Source organism: Neofelis nebulosa, chromosome 6 (genome assembly GCF_028018385.1).
Source record: "Neofelis nebulosa isolate mNeoNeb1 chromosome 6, mNeoNeb1.pri, whole genome shotgun sequence".
In the NCBI taxonomy this organism is placed as follows: domain Eukaryota; kingdom Metazoa; phylum Chordata; class Mammalia; order Carnivora; family Felidae; genus Neofelis; species Neofelis nebulosa.
This window is the reverse complement of record NC_080787.1, coordinates 38,574,853-38,595,684: the sequence shown is the minus strand read 5'-3', so window position 1 is coordinate 38,595,684 and position 20,832 is coordinate 38,574,853. Positions and strand designations below refer to the sequence as shown.

The following is a 20,832-nucleotide window of genomic DNA, read 5'->3' as shown; positions in this document are numbered from 1 at the left end:
AATACTGTTTTGTCTACCTAACAGTAAACATTGGTTCTGTCCCAACCCACAAAATTGATTTTGTGGTCTCCAGAGCAACTTGTTTTAAAGGACACAAATAATACAAACAAAACATCTGGACTACATTAAGCACACCTATGATTACTTTCGTAGGTCTACCACCATGGTAATAACTATCATTTACCGTGTGCTCACAAGGTGCCCAGTATGCTTCTAATGGCTTTGGTTGTATTCATTCACAGGTTTTCAAGACTTTTGGATGGTGACTCACAGCATTTTACAGAGTAATACAGCACACTCATACATATATACATACTTCCATACTATATACAACAGAAAAGAAACTTTCAGAAAACAATTATGGGGGTGGTGCTGGGTGGCTCAGTCAATTGAGCATACGACTTTGGCTCAGGTCATGATCTCCCGATTCATGGGTTCAAACCCCACGTTGGGCTTTGCACTGATAGCCTGCAGCCCGCTTCAGAGCCTCCGCCTCCCTTTCTCTCTCTGCCCCTCCCCTGCTCGTGCTTGCGCTCTCTTTCAAAAATAAATAAACATGAAAAAAAAAACACCAATTACCTTATGTGCAATGCAATCTGATATCTTCTATTTAAAAAAACAAAAATGCTGGGGGCTACTGGGTGACTCAGTCGGTTGAGCGTCCGACCTCAACTCAGGTCATGATCTCACTGTCCGTGAGTTTAAGACCCTCATCGGGCTCTGTGCTGACAGCTCAGAGCCTGGAGGCTGCTTCGATTCTGTGTCTCCTTCTCTCTGCCCCTCCCCTGCTCAAGCTTTGCCTCTCTCTCTCAAAAATAAACAAACAAGGGGCGCCTGGGTGGCTCAGTCAGTTAAGCGTCCGACTTCAGCTCAGGTCAAGATCTCACGGTCTGTGACTCCGTGAGTTCGAGGCCTGCGTCGGGCTCTGGGCTGATGGCTCAGAGCCTGGAGCCTGCTTCCGATTCTGTGTCTCCCTCTCTCTCTGCCCCTTCCCCGTTCATGCTCTGTCTCTCTCTGTCTCAAAAATAAATAAACGTTAAAAAAAAAAATTAAAAAAAAAATAAACAAACAAAAAAATTTTTTTAAATGCTGGTTAACTCATTAAATTGATTTCATGATTCACTAATGGTTCTTGACCTACAGTTTGAAAAACCGTTTTAACTCGTTTAATACACACAGACATGCATAAATTCCTATGCAGTAGGAACCATTATTGTACCTATTTTTCAGAAGAGGAAACTCTGGCACAGAGAGGTTAAGTAACTTCCCTAAACACACACAGCTAAAGATGAAGTGGGAGAACGAGAATTCTAACTCAGGGAGTCAGCACCAAAGCCTGTCCTTTGAACCACTCTCTCATATGCCTCTCATCCCACCAGCCACATGGTGACAGATGAGTCTCGGCTGATATGTGTTTCTGATTCCACAAACAAGTGACTCACATAGTATTTGAACAGGGTATTGGCATATTTGATATTATGCAGATTTAGGGAGCATAATTTCTGACTTTTGCATTTCATGATGAACAATAGTTCTGTGTGAAGAGCATAGGCTTCAAAGTCAGATAATTCTGGGCTCCACATCAGGAACAGATCCAGATTTGGTGAGGACTGAATTCTATACAATATTGAAAGCTCCTCTTAAGGAGAAGACTAAAGCTTATGCATGCAATATTAGGTGCAGGCCCTTGAAAGAGTTCCATGTAAGACAGGGTACCTTGAATTTCCTTAGTTTCATTAGCTTCCCATTTAATTTGCCTCTGTCTGCCCTTTATTAGCCTTTTATTTCTGACACTCAGTTTTCAAATCTCTGAGATAGGATTAACAATACTTGTTTCTGGGGCACCTGGGTGGCTCAGTTGGTTGGGCGTCTGACTCTTGATTTTGGCTCAGGTCATGATCTCAAAGTTTGTGGGATCGAGCCTCAAGTCAGGCTCCATACTGAGCCTGCTTAGGATTCTCTCTCCCTCTCTCTCTGCCCCTGCCCCACTCATGCTCTCTCTCTCTCTCTCAAAATAAATAAATAAACGGTAAACAAAAAACAAAAAAACCCCACAATTCTTGTTTCTTACGGATGCCAGAAAATGAGCTCGAGGGCCCAGCACGATGTTTATTGAGTAGGTATGCAATAACTGATTGCTAATAGTAATATACAATAATAATGATGATGATGATGATGATGAAAAAGCAGAATTCTTCAATTAGGAGCCAGTTTTTGAGCAGGCTTTTGAAATTAAAAACATGATATGGAGAAAATTATGTTGTCCGTTCATTTAAGCCTCAGCTCTGCAACTCAGCTCTCCCCAGAGTCCAATTATTTCAGTTTTCTCCAATGCTGTCTCTCCAAAGAGAAGCCTAAGTGAGCATAAAAACAGCTTCCAAAAACAAAGGCAGATAGAGAGAGTATCATGGGAGAAAGTCATCTGCAGGGGCCCCCAAAGGCCAGATTTCCATTGCGCGGATGTCAACAAGAAGAAAAGATATTAATCAGCCAAAAAGAGCCAGATCTCAAGGTGCATTTTGGTGTTGAGAGAGAGGCAGCTGGACAGACCCCATCCTGGTCTGTGTCAAGTTTTAGCCACCTACAGGCAAACATTTGGTGCTTTGTTGTTCTGTTGTGTCCTGAAGGATTATCACAAAGCAAGAGGCCTCTGGAGTTGGCTTCCTGCCTCTTGAGAACCAGCAGTATTTGAAGAAAAAGCATGAGGTCACTTTGCCTTTGACTTGCATCTTAAATCCTCCTCCCAGGGTTTGAGATTCTAAAAAAAAAAAAAAAAAAAAAAAAAGTCTGTGTGTTAAGACAGAGTTACTTGAAAATATAATGGGAGTCTTTCTCAAACATGTGGCTTCTCCGGGTTATCTGTGGGTTTTTTTGTTTGGGGTGATCATGCTGTTTCATTTCGGTCATACACAATAAATGGGGACATGTGGGAAGACCAAGGTCAGAAGATGGTAGGAGGTATTTAGATTAATTAGGTAATTAAGGGGAGATATGTGGGTGATCATTAACTTTCTCGCTAGCTACATTTGGGCACAAGCACATGTTTCATTTTCCCTAATATTTATAAATGACTCATACCCTCTGCAATTCAACAACCACAAAATCTTCACATTTTGCTCCAGAAATTTCTCTGTGTAAAGCTGAAGATCAAACAACCCTCCTTTGGGGCGCCTGGGTGGCTCGGTAGGTTAAGCGTCTGACTTCGGCTCAGGTCATGATCTCACGGTCCGTGGGTTCGGGCCCCGCGTCGGGCTCTGTGCTGACAGCTCAGAGCCTGGAGCCTGTTTCAGATTCTGTGTCTCCCTCTCTCTCTGCCCCTCCCCTGTTCATGCTCTGTCTCTCTCTGTCTCAAAAATAAATAAACGTTAAAAAAGTAAAAAAAAAAAAAAAAACCCTTCTTTTTCTGACTCTCTGGAAAAATGATTTTTTTCCCCTTCTGCCATATCTGTTTATCTACTAAAGACATCAGGAAGTTCTGGATTCATCTATTATCTCCAAATCCATATTTCCCCAGATTCTCAATATCCCTACTATTGTGTCAGGAGGCTACTTTGGAATATCAATTGATGGCTTTTGTCCCCAGGATTTTGTCCCGTGCATGACCTTTTCCCCCATTGGGTGAACTAAATCTTTGTGGTCTCAATTCAGGCAAGGGTGGGCCCAGCTAAAAGAGGAGTCTTTTCGTGACTTTGCAGCCAGGACCCTGCGGGAAACAGAAAAGACTCAGGTGAAAAGACGACACCCAAGGTTTGGAAGAATCTACTTGACCTCTACATGAGATCAGGATCCCCTGACTGAGGAGATGGTGAGTGGAGAATTCAGAAGCTTGTGTACTCCAGGCCCTGTTTTGTGTTCCCTACAACTGGGCCAGGCCTTCTGGGGTAGGGGTTAGGAACAAGGATGAGGGGAGGGAGCTTCTATAATTGTTTTGGTGGCTTCAGTGGTTGTCGTTAGGCGAAATTTCATACAAGGAGGTCGTGTGGCCACCATCAGGCCACTTGGGGACTGATGGTTCAATCATTTCCAATGGTTGCTTTGGACAAGGTCTGGAAAAACATAGGGAAAAAATTAAATGTGTGAGGACAATGAAGGAAAGTATTCAGATCCTTTCAAACTAACATTCATGAGGACTGTGAGCTGTTGGTACTTTTCACCCGGGCAGCACATTAGGTATATACAGGAGCAAAGAGCCACCCTCCCCTGTGCCTTGCCACCACAGCAGTCCCTGGAAATTAGATACAACTCAGAGGGAACATCTGGGGGGTGCAGAATGAGCCTAAGACATCTAATTGCAATCTGTGATAATTGCTACTCAGGCAAAACAGGGAACTGTACCGACAGGTCTGGGGGAACGGGGAAGGTTGCCTTGTGCGGAGACCTGAAGGGTGAGTTAGAGAAAACTAGGTGTTCGTGAAGGTAGAAAGCAAACATGGTCCCTGGGCTGGCATTTACCAGGTGAGCCACCCCGAACCATTTATGAAATGTTGTCATAAGGAAAAGGACAATGGAACAAGGAGAAGGGACAGGCCAATACTGGTGAATGCTGCAGAGAGGTCAAGCAACGTGAAGACCATTGGATTTAAAGAATACAGAAGACACTGGTGTTGCCTTTGGCAAGGCTGGTCTCAGCAGACTGCGGGATGGAAGCAAAATTGCAGGAGCCTGAGACGCGTGGGAGGTATAGAAACGAAGATGGTAAACAGAGACACCTCATGAAACGTGGCTGGGAAGGGAATGGTAAAGCGTAGTAGGTAGGAGTCCGATATGGGGTCAAAGTAAGAGGCTTTTAAAGCTTTTTTTTTTTTTTTTTAAATTTTTAAATTTTTTTAGTTTATTTTGAGAGCGAACACGAGAGGGGGAGGGGCAGAAAGAGAAGGAGAGAGAATACCAGCGCAGAGCCTGACGTGCGGCTCGGACTCCGGAACCACGACCCTATCTATGACTTGAGCCTAAACCAAGTCAGCGGCTTCACTGAGCCGACTGAGTCACCCAGGCGCCCCAAAGAGGCTTTTAAGTCGGAGGTTCTTTGAACATGCATCAACATTGCTAGGAAGCAGCAAGAGTGGGTAAAGGAGAGCGGAGAGGGAGGGTGGACACCCAGTTGCAAAGGACCCCTGAGGGACTAGAAGTGACACAAACCGAAGCCCATGTAGGAACTCGGCCTAACCAGGAGGAGAAAAGCCTGAGAGTGCAGATGTCTGTAGATTTGGTGGCAGAAGGCGAGGGAACTGTCTGATGGTCTCTGGGAAGCGGGAAGTGATAGAATCTGCTAACTGGGGTGTGTTGGTGGGTGGGGAGGTTGGTAAAATCAAAGAATTGAAGAAGGTGAAAAAGATTTGAAATAGCTAGTAGCGCGGGTACAAATTCCAGACGCACACAAAACCCCCTTCTATTTCAGTGCTTTTATTCCGATTTCGAGTCCTCACTCCTCTAGGTGGCAGACGCTTCATCTGGGTCGGTTCCAGAAGAGCCGATGGAGAGGCAGTCTGATTCATGGGTGTGGGGCTCAGAGGAGGGCTGTGGGCTGAAAACACCAATCTGGGGGGCATCAGAACACAGTTTGCCCAGGAGTCACCGATGTGGCTCAGGGGGAGAGAGGAGGACACAGAGCTAAGCTTGGAAAAGCTCCAACATCTAAAGGTCCAGAAGAGGAAGAAGCAGCCGAGGAGATGCAGAGACAGGAAGAAAAGCCCGAGAATGTCATATCACAGAACTAAGGCAAGTGAATATTTTAAGCAAGTGAAATAAGAGGTCGACTAAGATTAGGATTATAAAATATCTGTGGGAGTCAGATCTTTTTTCTTTGGGTTGGGGGAACAACGACAACAAAACAGTGAGAAGACATAATAGTAATCATAATGACTACTTTTTATCAAGTTCCCAGTGCCTGATTATATTATTCAACCAGCTAATCGATCAGTCACGTTCACGAGAACGCACCGTGTGCCAAAGTCTGCTATGGACAGTGTTTCCTCCCAAGGGGCTCATCAGGGCCCCTCAATCATTCCAATGATCACACAATAAAACACGACAATATTTCTACATCTCCTGTGGTGAATGGTGGATGAGGCTCCCGAGGCTGCCTGGGCCCCTTTGGCTACACTGAGGGCTGGGAGATGAGGTATCCCCTGCCTCTGGTCAAGGTTTTTCCTATTCTTTTAATAAGTATGATGGTAGAGGAGCTTTATTGTCGTGAGGGCAGAGCTGGGAACCACCCAGAGGAAGAGCTGCCCGTGGTCATTGGGGGGGTAGTCAGAGCTTCGGAGAATGAGGGAGGTTTCAAAAGTTAGACAGGGAGAAAAACTTATTCTAAAAATTAGACAGAGGCAAAAACTTATTCTAAAAATTCGGAAGAGGGCACCTGAGTGGCTCAGTAGGTTGAGTGTCCGACTCTTGAATTTGGTTCAGGTGATCATCTTGGGGTTGCTCCTGCTTAAGACTCTCTCTCTCTCTTCCTCTGTCCCTCCCTCCTCCCTCTTCTAAAAAAAATAAAAAATAAAAATTAGGAAGACTAAACTTTGAGGGTCTTGAAGCAATCTGAGGTTCAACCTTAAGAGTTAGGAGGTGAAAATACTTGTGAGTTTCTGTCTGGCACAAGGTGGCCTGTAGGTGCTGATACCTTCTCTGATTGTGCGTTGTGCACAATGAGAAGCACCTTGAGAGAGAATCTTGCTCCTACAATAGAGTGCAGCTGAAAATAGGACTTCAGGGATGAAATGAGACTGTCAGTTGAATAATAGAGTTCACTATTGAAAAGAACCCCTTTTAGATGAATTCGTTTTGGTATATCTGTCACTGAACCATTATATAACCCTAAACAAATGAGGCAGTTTTATTTGCCTTGACATGAAAGGATTTCTGGGGCACCTGGGTGCCCAGTAGGTTAAGCATCCGACTGTTGATTTCAGCTCAGCTCGTGATCCCAGGGTCATGGGTTCAAGCCCTGTGTCAGGCTCTGCACTGTCAGTGCAGAACTTGCTTGGGATTCTCTCTCTCCCTCTCCCTCTGCCCTCCCCCCGCTAATGTGCACGTGTGCGTGCTCTATCTCTTAAAGAACATTTTAGGGGCGCCTGGGTGGCTTAGTCGGTTAAGTGTCCGACTTCAGCTCAGGTCACGATCTTGCGCTCCGTGAGTTCGAGCCCCGCGTCGGGCTCTGTGCTGATGGCTCGGAGCCTGGAGCCTGCTTCGGATTCTGTGTCTCCCTCTCTCTCTGCCCCTCCCCCGTTCATGCTCTGTCTCTCTCTGTCTCAAAAATAAATAAACGTTAAAAAAAAATTAAAAATAAACTCCTTAGCACAGCTGGTCTAGGCCTTTAGAAAAAAAAAAGAAAGAAAGAAAAACATTTTAAAAAAGGAAAAAAAAGGATTCTCGAGATGATTTTCTTTTATTTAATTTTTAACGTTTATTTATTTTTTTAGAATTTTTTATGTTTATTTTTGAGAGAGAGACAGAGTGTGAGCAGGGGAGGGGCTGAGAGAGAAGGAGACACAGAATCTAAAGCGGTCTCCAGGCTCTGAGCTGTCAGCACAGAGCCTGATGCAGGGCTCAAACCCATGAACTGTGAGATTATGACCTGAGCCGAAGTCAGATGCTTAACCGACTGAGCCACCCAGGTGCCCTGTTTATTTATTTTTGAGAGAAAGACAGAGCGTGTGGGGGGCGGGGGGGCAGGGGCAGAAGGAGCGAGACACAATCTGGAGGAAACTCCAGACTCTGAGCTGTCAGCACAGAGCTGGACATGGGGCTCAAACCCACCCACTGTGAGATCATGACCTGAGCTGAAGCCGGACACTTAACTGACTGGGCCACCCAGATGTCGCACCAAGATGGTTTTCTTTAGTGAGAAGTACAAGGTGCCAAACTGTCTTTAGAATGCTATTTTTAGGGCACCTGGCTGCCTCAGTCGGTAGAGCATGTGACTCTTGATCTTAGGGTCGTGAGTTCAAACCCCACTTTGAATGTAGAGCTCACACACACACACACACACACACACAAAATAGAATGCTGTTTTCAAAAAAGGATATATATGGATATGTTTGCGTATGCAAAAACTATGGAAACAAGAAACTAAGGAGAAAACCGGCCCACAGGGAGGAGAGCTTGGTCACCAGGGATGAAAGTGGGACATTTGCATTGTATACTCTTTTGCATTTTGTGCCAAGTATAAGTATTATTTATTTAATAAACAAAATATATGTAAATACATGAAAGTTGCCTTTGGTGAATCATTTTGCAAGGTTCATTTGTAGTGCAAACAACCACTCCCTCATTTGCTTTGGAAATGTTGACATTTCTGTCCTGGATTTTCTTAAAGCATGAAATACAAGAGTCTACAAACCACACCCTGAGCGTTCTAAATTTGAGGTCACTGACAAAACCAGCCATGCAAGTGTGACTTTCCAAAAGGCCAAACATTGTCAAGAGAAGCAGAGTGAGTAGCAGGGGGCTTAATGCATGCCCAGCATCTGACAAGTTCAGAGGAATGGGTGGAAGTAGGACAATATCCTTTCTTTATAAATGGGGGAACCTAGAGGCACCTGGGTGGCTCAGTCGGTTAAACGTCCGACTTCGGCTCAGGTCGTGATCTTGCAGTTTGAAAGTTCGAGCCCCACATCAGGCTCTGTGCAGACAGCTCAGAGCCTGGAGCCTGCTTCTGATTCTGTGTCTCCACCCCCCCCCCCATCTCTGCCCTTCCTCTGCCTGTGCACTCTCTCTCTCTCTCTCTTAAAAATAAATAAATAAACATTTAAATGGGGGACACTAAAGCCTGAAGGGGAAGAGACGTGCCTAATAAAGATGTCATGCCATTTGTGTCAATAAGGGAGAAAAATGACTCTATATGCATATGTGTGTAAAGAACTCTGGAAGGAGGGGCACCTGGCTGGCTCAGCTGGAGGGGCATCTGCTCTTAATCTCAGGGTGGTGAGCTTGAGCCTCATGTTGGGTATAGAGATTACCAAAAATAAATAAATAAATAAATAAATAAATAAATAAATAAATAAATAAAATTTTTAAAAAGAACTCTGGAAGGAAACACAAAACACTAATATCAATGGCTAATTATGTGGAAATGGAAGGTGAGAAGTGGGAGGGAGGGAGACAGAGGTAGGAATGAGATTTTCATTTTGAACTTGAAAGAATCCTTGATCTATTTTTTGAATAGAACTCTGTTTTAAAACTTTATAAGGAGAGAGGCACCTGGGTGGCTTAGTCAGTTAAGCGGCCGACTCTTGATTTCGGCTCAGGTCATGATCAGGTTCATCAGTTTGATGAACTGTGTAAGGCCCTTTGCTGACAGCATGATCTGTTTGGGATTTTCTCCCTCTCTTTCTGCCTCTCTGCCCCTCTCTCTCTCTCAAATAAATAAATGTTAAAAAAAAAAAACACTTTATAAGGAGAGATGGGCCATGACATCTACATGACTTAAAAATTCAGTTTTCAGGGGCACCATCAATTAAGCGCCTGTTGATTTCGGCTTGGGTCGTGATCTCACTGTTGGTGGGTTTGAGCCCCGTGTTGGGCTCTGTGCTGGCAATGCAGAGCTTGCTTGGGATTCTCTCTCTCCCCCTCTCTCTGCTCTTCCTCCACTCATGCATGCTTTCTCTATTTCTCTTTCTCAAAAAAATAAATAAATGAATAAAAATTAAAAATAAATAAGTTAAAATGTTTTCAGTTTTCAAGGAAGATATCATGAAGCTATGGCCTCAGAGATAAAGAATGTGATGTTGAAACCACAGGTCAAATCCTGCCGCTTCAAATGCCAATGACTGTGACTGTCTGAATTATTTTATCACATTGAGATTTGTTTGAGATAGTATGGGCCATCAGCTGGCTTAGATCTCATTTTTGATATTAGGCAGATTTGTCAAAATCATGTAATAATAGCCCATTGCTAGTTTGTGGATTCAGTCGTATGGAAAGGCACCAGAAGGGAGGAGAAAGATCAGTGGACAGCAAGTCAAGAAACCTGCTTCTAATGGAACTTTGCAATTTAATGTACCTGTGACTATGGGCAACTTAATTCCAATCCAGAGGCCTATATCACATTTGTAAAATGGAAGGATTAGTTGAAGTGATCTCTAGGTTTCTTTTTAGCTTGGATATTGGGTTTTGAAAGCTTTATTCACAATTTAGAACTAAAGGGGAATTTATGAGATCATATTTCAAAGCCAGGAAGTAGTAACAGTCTGTTGGCTCTTTTGCTCCTTTGATCAGAAGCTACAGAAGAACTAGTGAGTGATCTTGGCCTCTCTCTCCTATAACCACACACCCACACCCTGATGGCAAGTATCTAGATCTGTGTTCCTCAGAGCGTCTGTTTAGGGAAATGCTAACTAATGTTCTATGAGACATCAAATACATTTATGGCATCTTGTATAATAAACGTTCCTGATGGAGAGTCACAATGCTATTAAACGTCCCGAGAAGGCCTGCCATAAGGAAATTCACATAATTTTACTTAACCCAGCATGTTTCAAACATACGGAAATAGAACACTTTGGCATATCCTATCCTCTGTTTGGAACAAATGGGATTCACACGCCTACATTTTTAGGGAATTTATGAGATCAGCTATCAGTTGGCAGTTAGGACAGTTCTGGGACCTCTGCAAATATGGGAAGATTTAGTACATTCCTCAGGGAGCTTGGGAGTCTTGTGATTCTCACAGCTCTCCACCCCACCAGTTAAAAGAAAATCTTTCAACAGTGGGAGCCTCAGGACCTCCTTTGTTTTGCAGGAAAGTTCCCATCTAAGCAAGGAGGTCGGTGACATCTCTTTCACTGCTGATTTTGATTTATTTTTCCTTTGGGGAACTTGTTTTCATCACTCTTTTTGTTCAACAATTACTGTTCTCTTTCTTTCCTAGCTCCATAAGGTTTGTATAATTTCCTCCCTCCTAATATTTTCACTACCAAACGGGTAGGTGGGAAAGGTTCATGCATCATTTGGGTACTGAACCTGCCGGTGCTTCACATCCTTCATTTGTTTTTGAGAGTTTTCAGCCTCAATTCCCAAAGAAACACTGACTCATCAGGACACACACACACACACACACATGCATGTGCATAGACATTTGGAAAAAAATAATTTAATCTGTATTTCTTTTTTTAAAATAGTTTATTTATTTTTTAATTTATATCCAAGTTAGTTAGCATATAGTACAACAATGATTTCAGGAGTAGATTCCTTAGTGCCCCTTACCCATTTAGCCCATCCCCCCTCCCACAACCCCTCCAGTAACCCTCTGTTTGTTCTCCATATTTAAGAGTCTCTTATGTTTTTGTCCCCCTTCCTGTTTTTATATTATTTTTGCTTCCCTTCCCTTATGTTCATCTGTTTTGTGTCTTTTTTTTTTTAATGTTTTTATTATTTATTTTTGAGAGAGAGACAGAGCGTGAGCAGGGGAGGAGCAGAGAGAAAGGGAGACACAGAATCTGAAGCAGGCTCCAGGCTCCAAGCTGTCAGCACAGAGCCTGATGTGGGCCTTGAACTCACGAACCGCAAGATCATGACCTGAGCCGAAGTCGGACACTTAACCGACTGAGCCACCCAGGCGCCCCCTGTTTTGTATCTTAAAGTCCTCATATGAGTGAAGTCATATGACATTTGTCTTTCTCTAATTTCACTTAGCATAATACCTTCTAGTTCCATCCACGTAGTTGCAAATGGTAAGATTTCGTTCTTTTTGATGGCTGAGTAATACTCCATTGTGTGTGTGTGTGTGTATGTATACACACATATACATACCATACATATAATATATATTATATATATATACACACACACATACACACACACATGCATACATATATATACTACATCTTCTTTATCCATTCATCTATCGATGGACATTTGGGCTCTCTCCATACTTTGCCTATTGTTGATAGTGCTGCTACAAACATGGGGGTACATGTGTCCCTTCGAAACAGCACACCTATATCCCTTGGATAAATACCTAGTAGTGCAATTGCTGGGTCGTAGGATAGTTCTATTTCTAATTTTTTGAGGAACATCCATACTGTTTTCCAGAGTGACTGCACGAATTTGCATTCCCACCAACAGTGCAAAAGGGATCCTCTTTCTCCGCATCCTCACCAACATCTGTTGTTGCCTGAGTTGTTAATGCTAGCTACTCTGACAGGTGTGAGGTGGTACCTTATTGTGGTTTTGATTTGTATTTCCCTGATGCTGAGTGATGTTGAGCATAAAACCTGTATTTCTGAAGACTTCTCAATTATTTTGGCCCCATCATTAAGCAGTTTAAAGAAAATACAAATCTCGAAGCAGGCAAAAACGTACTATGCATTGGCGTACCTGTAAGTCTGAAACCAAGAAACAATACGAAAAGCTACTTTTGCACTTAGTTCCTTTTTTACTTTGAATTTTTCAGGATTTCTGCCTAAGCAAACCACCTTAGTTTTCTTTTTAAGATTTTATTTTTAAGAAATCCCTACACCCAAAGGGGAGGTTTGAACTTACAACCCCAAGGTCAAGAGTTGCATGCTCCATGAACTGAGCCAGCCAAGAGGCCCCAAGATTCCCAGTTTTATAACAGGTTTATTTAAAAACTCTTGGAAAGCCAATAACCTGTTAGTATACTAAATTATTCTTCAACCCCATGGGACTTGAGTTACATGGTATGATTAGCACTTTTTTGTAAGTAAGCTCTATGGCCAAAGCCCAAAGCGGGGGCTGGAGACTACAACCCTGAGATGAAGAGTTGCACACTCTGCCAACTGAGGTAGCCAGATGCCTCAAATATTAACACTTTATGTCTTACTCTTTTCCCCAGTTCCAGACCCACTAGCCTTTTCCTTCTCTAAACACTGCCCCAAATTGTTCTTTGTCCCAGGGAAATCACCTGTTTCTAATCCATCAGGCTGACCTGCCATAGCTTCACTGGCTGAAGCTCATCCTTTTGTCAAAGACCACATGGGGCACCTGGGTGGCTCAGCTGGTTAAGCGTCTGACTTCGGCTCAGGTCATGATCTCACTGTTTGTGGGTTCGAGCCCCACATCAGGCTCTGTGCTGACAGCTCAGAGCCTGGAACCTGCTTCGAGTTCTGTGTCTCCCTCTCTCTACCCCTCTCCTGCTCACACTATGTCTCTCTCTACCTCTCAACAGGCATCTTACCCCTGGCAGTGTGTGTCTCACCCACTGGAAGCAATGACATCAGTTGCCTCTGAATATTCCTTCCATGAGAAGATAGGAACCGTCCTCAGCTCCTGCTAGCCCAGAGCTGCTCCAAATTTAACATGTATACAAATCCTGTAGGATTCAATTAAAATACATATTCTGATTTAGAAAGTCTGGGCAAAACTGAGATTTTGCATTTCTTTTTTTTTTTTAATGTTTATTATTTTTGGGAGAGGCAGGGAAAGAGAGAGTACACAAGCTGGGGAGAGCAGAGAGAGAGACACACAAACACAGACTCTAAAGCAGGCTCCAGGCTCTGAGCTGCAAGCGTGAAGCCCAACGTGGGGCTCGAACCCACAAACTGTGAGATCATGACCTGAGCTGAAGTCAGACGTTTGACTAAGCCACCCAAGTGCCCCAAGATAATACTTTAATGCAATATTTAAAAAATAACAATTAATGTAAAAAATGCATGATGAATAAAATATCAGCTTTTAAAATAAAGACAGGATCCAACAACACCAGTATTAGAGCGAGGCAAGTAAGGCCAAATTCTATGGGTTGTAGGGTCAGACCACACTCAGTCTAGGGTGGGTATTAAGCGACTGGTGGCACTTAGGTTTTGTGCCTACTTCCTGGCCACAAGTGAGTCTGGAAGAGCAGCATATTCTGGCTAAGCTATTCTGAGGAAAACCTTAGTATTTATTAGAGTTAGGGTAGAGATAAATCACTATAGAACTATAGAGAATAGAGGACAAAATACCTCTTGTGAAACTGGGGAGGCTCCAAGGAAAAGATAAGGTTTGAACTGGGGAAAAGGGAAAGCAGAAAGAATATTGGATTTGCAATCAGAAAATGGGGTTCCTTTCTTTGCTGCTTGCTTTATTAGCTGTGACAATTCAGGCAAGTCACTTTGCTTCTCTGATTGTAACTCTTTATGTGTTTACACTTTATGTGTAAAAACTCATCCTATGTGACGTGCCAAAGATTTGTGAGGATGAACTGAGATTAAATGAGTGAATGGGGTTTCTAAACTGAAAAGCACTATGCAAACATCTTGCACTGTTATTAAGTCCATAAGGAGGGACAGGATTTTGACAAAAGGCATTGAGGGAGAAGGGCCTTTGGGCAGAGAGAATGAAAGGTGAAGTGGTTTTTGTACGAGGCTAGACAAAAGGAAACTGGGCTTTGAAGTCTAGGAAGATGAAAGCAGTCAAGGGATGCCTGTGTTTAAAGACCATTAAGGAAGCAAAGCCCAGGACCCCAGGCTTGAAGGGTAAAACCAAGCTCTGTGGTCTCACAAGTACTCAAGAGTGAGACACCTTACTCTCACATTTTGCTTCCTAGATGGTCTTTTTGAAGGCAGGCAGGCACTATGTCTTACTTATCTTTGTTTCCAGCAGCCTGACAATTTCTGGCCAAGTGCACTGTGCTCCGTTCTCAAGGAATGAATGAGTGTCCGTCCAAAGGCTTGGGACCTCTACCCCAAGGGGTGGTACAGATTAAGTGGTTGGGTAGCTTTGAAAAGCAGGTTCTTCTGTGCACACTGGGATGCTCTCCTGATAGCCTGGTGTTAAGAGAGCTCACCAGATCCTAGGTAAGGACGGCACTCTTAAGGAAGAGTAAGATGGGGCCAAGGGCTCTAGCCGTCTTATTGCTACGATGACTGAAAATCAAGGGAAGGTGGGGGGATGACGACTACACGTGTTAACATTTAATAGAACTACAGATGAGTGTGAACACGCAAGCACACACAGACGCACAAATGAGTGCACGGGAAACTGGTTAAATCTGAGTAAGGTCTGCAATCTAGTCAATTGTATTGGCGTGGTCAGTTGTATTGTGCCAATGTCAATTTCCTGGTTTTGACAATGTAGCATAGTTACGTAAGCTGGTGAGGGAAGCTGGGTGGGTGATGGGTATATCGAGACTTCCTTGTATTAATTTTACAGCTTTTTGTAAGTCTAAAATTATTTAAAAATAAAGCAAAGAAACCAGAAACAAATAGAGCCTCCCTCTCGAGCCCAGCCTCCCCCACCCCGACAGCGCCCCACACCTCACACTTCGCCCTCCGTACCCCCTCTCCTGCTCAGGTAAGGCGGGGAGAGCGGGAGCTGCAGGGCCGCGCACGCGCAGTCCTGAAATCCCCCGCCGCGTCTCTAGGAAGTCACGCTTGCGCAGTCTTGGCCCTTGCCCGCCGCGCCTGCCCCACTACGCGGCGGGGTACTCGGCCGCCTTGGCCCCTTCGCGCTGCCGTCTTTTCCGGCAGTTGGAGCGCTTCCTGTTGTCCTCACCCGCAACCGCCCCTCGGCCCGGACTCCAGAGTCCCTCAGGCGTCCCCTCGTCTCTTCTGGTCGGCCGGGTGCTGCCGCTGGGGCTTCGCCTGTCCGCCCGTCGAGAGACATCGCTGGCCGCGCCGGCGTCCGCGGCTGGTCGCCGCCCCCAGCCCTTCTTCCCCCGGGGCTCTGGTGAGTGTCTCGGTGCCACTGTCTTCACGCCATCCCAGGTTTTTCCCCTCGTCTCCTCCCGACTCTTTTTGGACTTCTTCCTTCCCGCCGACGCCCTCTTTCCAGCCCTGTCCTGTCGGCCCCTCGGCCGCCCTCCTCAGCCTCCTGACAGTCCCCCTCCTCTGGGTTTCCCGAGGGTCCCCTGTCACTCCTCTCCACGTTTTCCCAGTCCCAGGCTCCCCACCCCATTCTTTCTTTCTTTTTGTGCAGCTGGGGCGGGGAGCCAGTCTGTCTCTCTTTTCCATGTTGCCAGCTTTGTCTACTCGTTGCAACAGCTCAGTCTCCTCTGGGACCTCAGTCATTGCCAGTTTTCCCTTCTTTTGCTTTTTCTCTGGGGTCTGAGAACCTAAGAGCTGTTGTGTGAGGCAGGGTGTGGAAAGCCCACCTTGGGGTGTGGTTCCTTTGAGTCTGCTCCCTTCCCGGTGGCTAGTCTTAGGGTACTGGGCTTCAGATCATCTTAAAATCACAGGAAAATTGAGCGGAGATTTTTTTTTTTTTTTTTTTAAGAGGAGAAAAGAAAAGTCGATAAGGACTGGGAGGAAAGTCTGTGTCGGAAAGTGTATGGAACAGCTCGTAGAGAGACCAGATCTCCCGGCTGCACTTTGAATTGACCGAAAGACACAAAGAGACACTTGTTGTTTTTGAAATGTACAGAGGAAGGTTGTCGCGAGGTAGACCTTGTGCTTCCTCCCCCTTTCAGCTCACCTTGGCTCTGAATTAGGATTAGCCAGGCAGTAGATGTGGTTTCCCTAAACGTAAAACATGACCACGGTAATGGGCTCCACTGTCTACCCCAGACATTAGAAAGCGGCTTGCTCACAAGGGGACCAGAGCACTATCCTCCACCTTTGTAGAGAAAACCACTTCACATGCCAACTCCATCCCTACCAAACATACGTAGCCCCAGCTCCTAGTAATGGTCATAAAAGATGAGTGTCTTCTTCGTAAATCTTTATAAGGTGCTTACTAAGTGCGTAGCATTGTGCATGAGACTGGAGAAGGATATTAAAAGTACTTCCCATTGGCTTACAGTTCAGGAGGAGAAATTAGGATGCGTGATGATTCTTCTTCTTCTTCTTCTTCTTCTTCTTCTTCTTCTTCTTCTTCTTCAAGTTATTTTTTGTTTACTTTTGAGAGGGAGAGAGGGAGAGAGAGAATCCCAAGCAGGCTTGTCAGCACAGAGCCCGACGCGGGGCTCGATCCCCTGCAAACTGTGAGATCAAGACTGGAGCTGAGATGGAGAGTCGGAGGCTTGACTGACTGAGCCACCCAGATGCCCCAAAGATGGGTGACTGTTAAGGAGTAGTCTTAGCCTCCGTGTTCATTTGCCCAGATGGAAGGTTCTGGATTGTCAGTCACAAAGAAAGAATTAGTGAGAGAAGGGGTGTTCGTAGAGGTAACAGTACCATTGTAAAGTCAGTCAGCCAGGCATAGCCATCTAGGTTGAATAAAACTGGTTTTCATGTGATCTGCTTTTATGTTTGCAGTACCTACCCCTACCTTACAAAGATCCAGTTCTCTTATTAAATTTTTAAAACTTTTAAGGGGCTCCTGGGTGGCTCAGTTTGTTAATCGTCAGACTTCGGCTCAGGTCCTGATCTCAAGGTTCGTGGGTTCAAGCCCTGCATCAGGCTCTGTGCTGACAGCTCAGAGCCTGGAGCCTGCTTTGGATTCTGTGTCTCCTTCTCTCTCTGCCCCTTCCCAAGCACGTTTTGTTTCTCTCTGTCTCTCAAAAAAATAAAGAAAGAAAGAAAGAAAGAAAGAAAGAAAGAAAGAAAGAAAGAAAGAAAAAAAATAAATAAATAAATAAAACTTTTAAGAATTTCTCACCTACCTATTCCCTAATTCTGCAGAGTTGAAGAATGAAACAAACAGGGAAGGGACCTCCAGTAGTCTGTAGGTCAGGGCATGAAGGCTTGAATTGTCAAAAGCATAAGGGAAAGCTCTGTCTTATAAAAGGTACTTGGTTGACCCAGTAAGCCTATAAATTGCTATAGGGCAATAGTAATTGTATCTTTTGATGAAAGGTTATTAGAATAGGCTCATCCTTTTATGAGTGAAGGAAGGGGAGGAGGAGGTTTTGAAGAAAGGTCAAAGGGAAGGATAGTGCAATCTTTGCTATTACATTAGAGACTGTATGTGAAGGTTGAAAATCATTCTGCTAGAAAATTTGTTAGCCTATTATATGATCATCTTTGAGTACGCTTAATATCCTGTTGATCTTTTTAAAAGCCTAGGAAGCCATGCCAGTGACTTAAATGAGTCAAAACTTTCTCCACCCCAGTATTTATATACCTATCAATGTAAATGTAATTTTGTTCTTTAATTTTGTTGACAACTGAAAAATCATTAACTTGCTCAACTTATGTTTATTAACCACTTATTACATGGAAGGTGCTGTTTGTCTTAGGTTTAAACACTCTTCTAATGCATTTCTATGTTAAAATAATTTCAGTTGTTAAAATGTAACCACATCTGTGTATTTATAAAAATGTCTCCAGAAATGTTCAGACCAGGGAGGAGTACAAAGCACTCCCTTACTTCAGACTTGTTTTTAAATCTGGTTTCAAAATTTCTTCACCAGACTTAGAGTGCATGTGGTTTTCATTGTGGGTGGAGGGGGTATAGGCTGACAAATAAGGAACCACACCCAAGCTTCATAAACCAGAGGTTTTTGAAAAATCTACTGATATCCTAAAAACATTTGTGTTTTCTTTGTTTGGTATTAGCAGAAACTTCCCCATAAAAAATATAACATAATAACAAATAACATAAGGTAGAGCTGAGTTCACTTGAATTTGTGATCACTGATCATTTTGGCACATCATCAATAAAAACATTTGAAGTAGAGCCTTGATTTTGAATTTCTTTGCTCTGAAAGAATTATTCTTTTATATGATTTTCCCTGAATATTTTTTTAATAAAGTTGCTTAATGTTAAGCCTTTTGTCTTAGTAATAATAAGTATTTGCACATTCCTTAATAGCTTTAATCTACGAGACAGTTTAAAAAGCTGCTAAGTATGGGGCGTCTGGGTGGCTCAGTCCATTGAGTGTCCGACTTAGCTCAGGTCATGATCTTGCGGTTTGTGAGTTCCAGCCCCGCGTCGGGCTCTGTGCTGACAGCTCAGAGCCTAGAGCCTGCTTCAGATTCTCCCTCTCTCTCTCTCTCTCTCTCTCTCTGCCCCTCCCCCAGTCACACTCTGTCTCTCCTTCAAAAATAAAATAAACATTAAAAAAAGAATAAAATAAAAAATAAAAAGCTGCTAAGTATTAAAGGGAACCTGAAGGAAACTTTTCATAGAATGTACTGTCTTTGAAAATGGCCCTTGGCCCCTCCTACTTTTACTCCACTTTATATTGGGATGAAAGGACAGACTTAAAGGCAGGCAGTCATGTTGGAGGAAGGCATGATAAGGATAAAATACTGAACATTATTGCCAGTGCTGGAGCAGGTCCAGATTGGTGAATGGTGTGGCCAAGTGTGACAATATGGGCTGGCAAAAATATCTGGGGTGGGGGTGGAGGATGAAATTTAAATTTAGGAAAAATGTTCTATAAACTATTTAAACCTTGTTGGTATCAGTTTTCTCATATGTAAAACTAGGAGGTTAGGGTCCCTTGTTTTTCAGATCTCTTCCATCACTAAAATTATGATTCAGGTTATTTCTTTGTAACGATGTTTTTTTTATCACAGTTATTTGTTTTAATTTGTAAATCCAAATAGACAGCAAGCATTTATCGAATATCATAAGATATGTCAGTACATGAATACCTATAAATGGACATTTTAGTCATAGGTTTTTTTTAACTATAGGAATGGCAGATTTAAAAGTTATTTGTAGTTAGGGGCGCCTGGGTGGCTCAGTTGGTTGAGCGTCCGACTTTGGCTCAGGTCATGATCTCGCAGTTTGTGAATTCCAGCCCCGTGTCAGGCTCTGTGCTGACTGCTTGGAGCCTGGAGCCTGCTTCGGATTCTGTGTCTCCTTCTCTCTCTGCCCCTCCTCCACTTGTGCTCTGTCTCTCTCTGTCAAAAATAAATAAATGTAAATTAAAAAAAAGTTATTTGTAGTTTAATAGTAATAGTACATATTCATTGAAGAAAATATGGAAATTATGGAAAAGCACAAACGAATAAAATGATGTATTGCGTTCTTACTGCCTAGAGTTAAGCTGGTGGTAACATTTTGATATGTATTTCAAATAATTCTGTGCACATCTGGTAAACACATAAATCGATAATTTAATCAGTTCTGTTGTTGGATATTCAAGTTATTTCAAGTTTTCCTTTGCCATTACACTGCTACATTGAGTCTCCTTGTGTATGAATCCCTATGGGTCTTTGATTTCTTTTAGGTAGATTCTTGGATGGCAAAGAATTATACTGTGTCTATATTATATCTTCTTAATTTATGCTTATGGTGTTACGATCTTGTTCTCCTCCTTTTTTTAAAATTAACAAGATGTTTTAAAGATATTCATGTCACTTTTAGGTACAGATAGATTTGCTTCTGACTACTGCATGTTATTTCTTTATGTGCACCCACAGCATTTTATTTATTTCCTTACTGAATTGGCTTCAACTTCCTATGTCACAAATGATGGCATAATAAACATTCCCTCTAATGCACATCATTGTGCATATCTCCTTAAGAACATGTGTGACAGTTTCTTTAGGCCTTATACCTAGAGATGGTATTTCTGGGTCATAGGACATTAATACATACTTATTTTCACCAAGTATTCTGTTTATGTGGCCTTTGTTATATATTTACATGTTTGTCTTCCAGAAAACTTGTACCAGTTTACTTTCCTACCAGGGAGGTAGGAGAGTGATAGTTGATGGATTCTAACTCCAAAACTAATACCTCTTCTTTTTTTGTTTCTAGCAGCCATGGCAATGACAGGCTCAACACCTTGCTCATCCATGAGTAATCACACAAAGGAAAGGGTGACAATGACCAAAGTGACACTGGAGAATTTTTATAGCAACCTTATCGCTCAACATGAAGAACGAGAAATGAGGTAAAGAATTTTGTTTGAGAAAATTGTGTCATGGTTTTGGCATTCCTGTCTAGTGTCACAAAACACATTCATAATACTGTTGAAAGGAGATAAGAATAGCAGCATCCATATTATATCCTATCCCATTAGAATGGAAGGACAGTGCCATTGATTTCCAAAGTCCT

General features: G+C 43.2%; 1 protein-coding gene and 1 long non-coding RNA gene across 3 annotated transcripts in view; both read left to right on the top strand.

Annotated features, from left to right (window-relative positions):
- The first annotated feature begins 7,684 nt into the window (after positions 1-7,684).
- On the top strand, positions 7,685-13,309 carry LOC131514118 (uncharacterized). Its single transcript, XR_009262943.1, has 2 exons — positions 7,685-8,431; positions 13,127-13,309. It is a non-coding gene; the product is annotated as an uncharacterized LOC131514118 (long non-coding RNA).
- A 2,011-nt stretch (positions 13,310-15,320) lies between these two features.
- STK38 (serine/threonine kinase 38) overlaps positions 15,321-20,832 on the top strand; it is a 42,054-nt gene continuing 36,542 nt past the window's right edge. The window contains exons 1-2 of one of the 2 annotated variants that reach the window (XM_058733732.1): positions 15,321-15,606; positions 20,536-20,668. In XM_058733732.1, the coding sequence (XP_058589715.1) occupies positions 20,538-20,668 (131 nt within the window). In that variant the 5' untranslated portion in view covers positions 15,321-15,606; positions 20,536-20,537. Of the gene's footprint in view, positions 15,607-20,532; positions 20,669-20,832 lie in introns of both variants that reach the window. The other variant, XM_058733733.1, reaches the window with a different exon arrangement.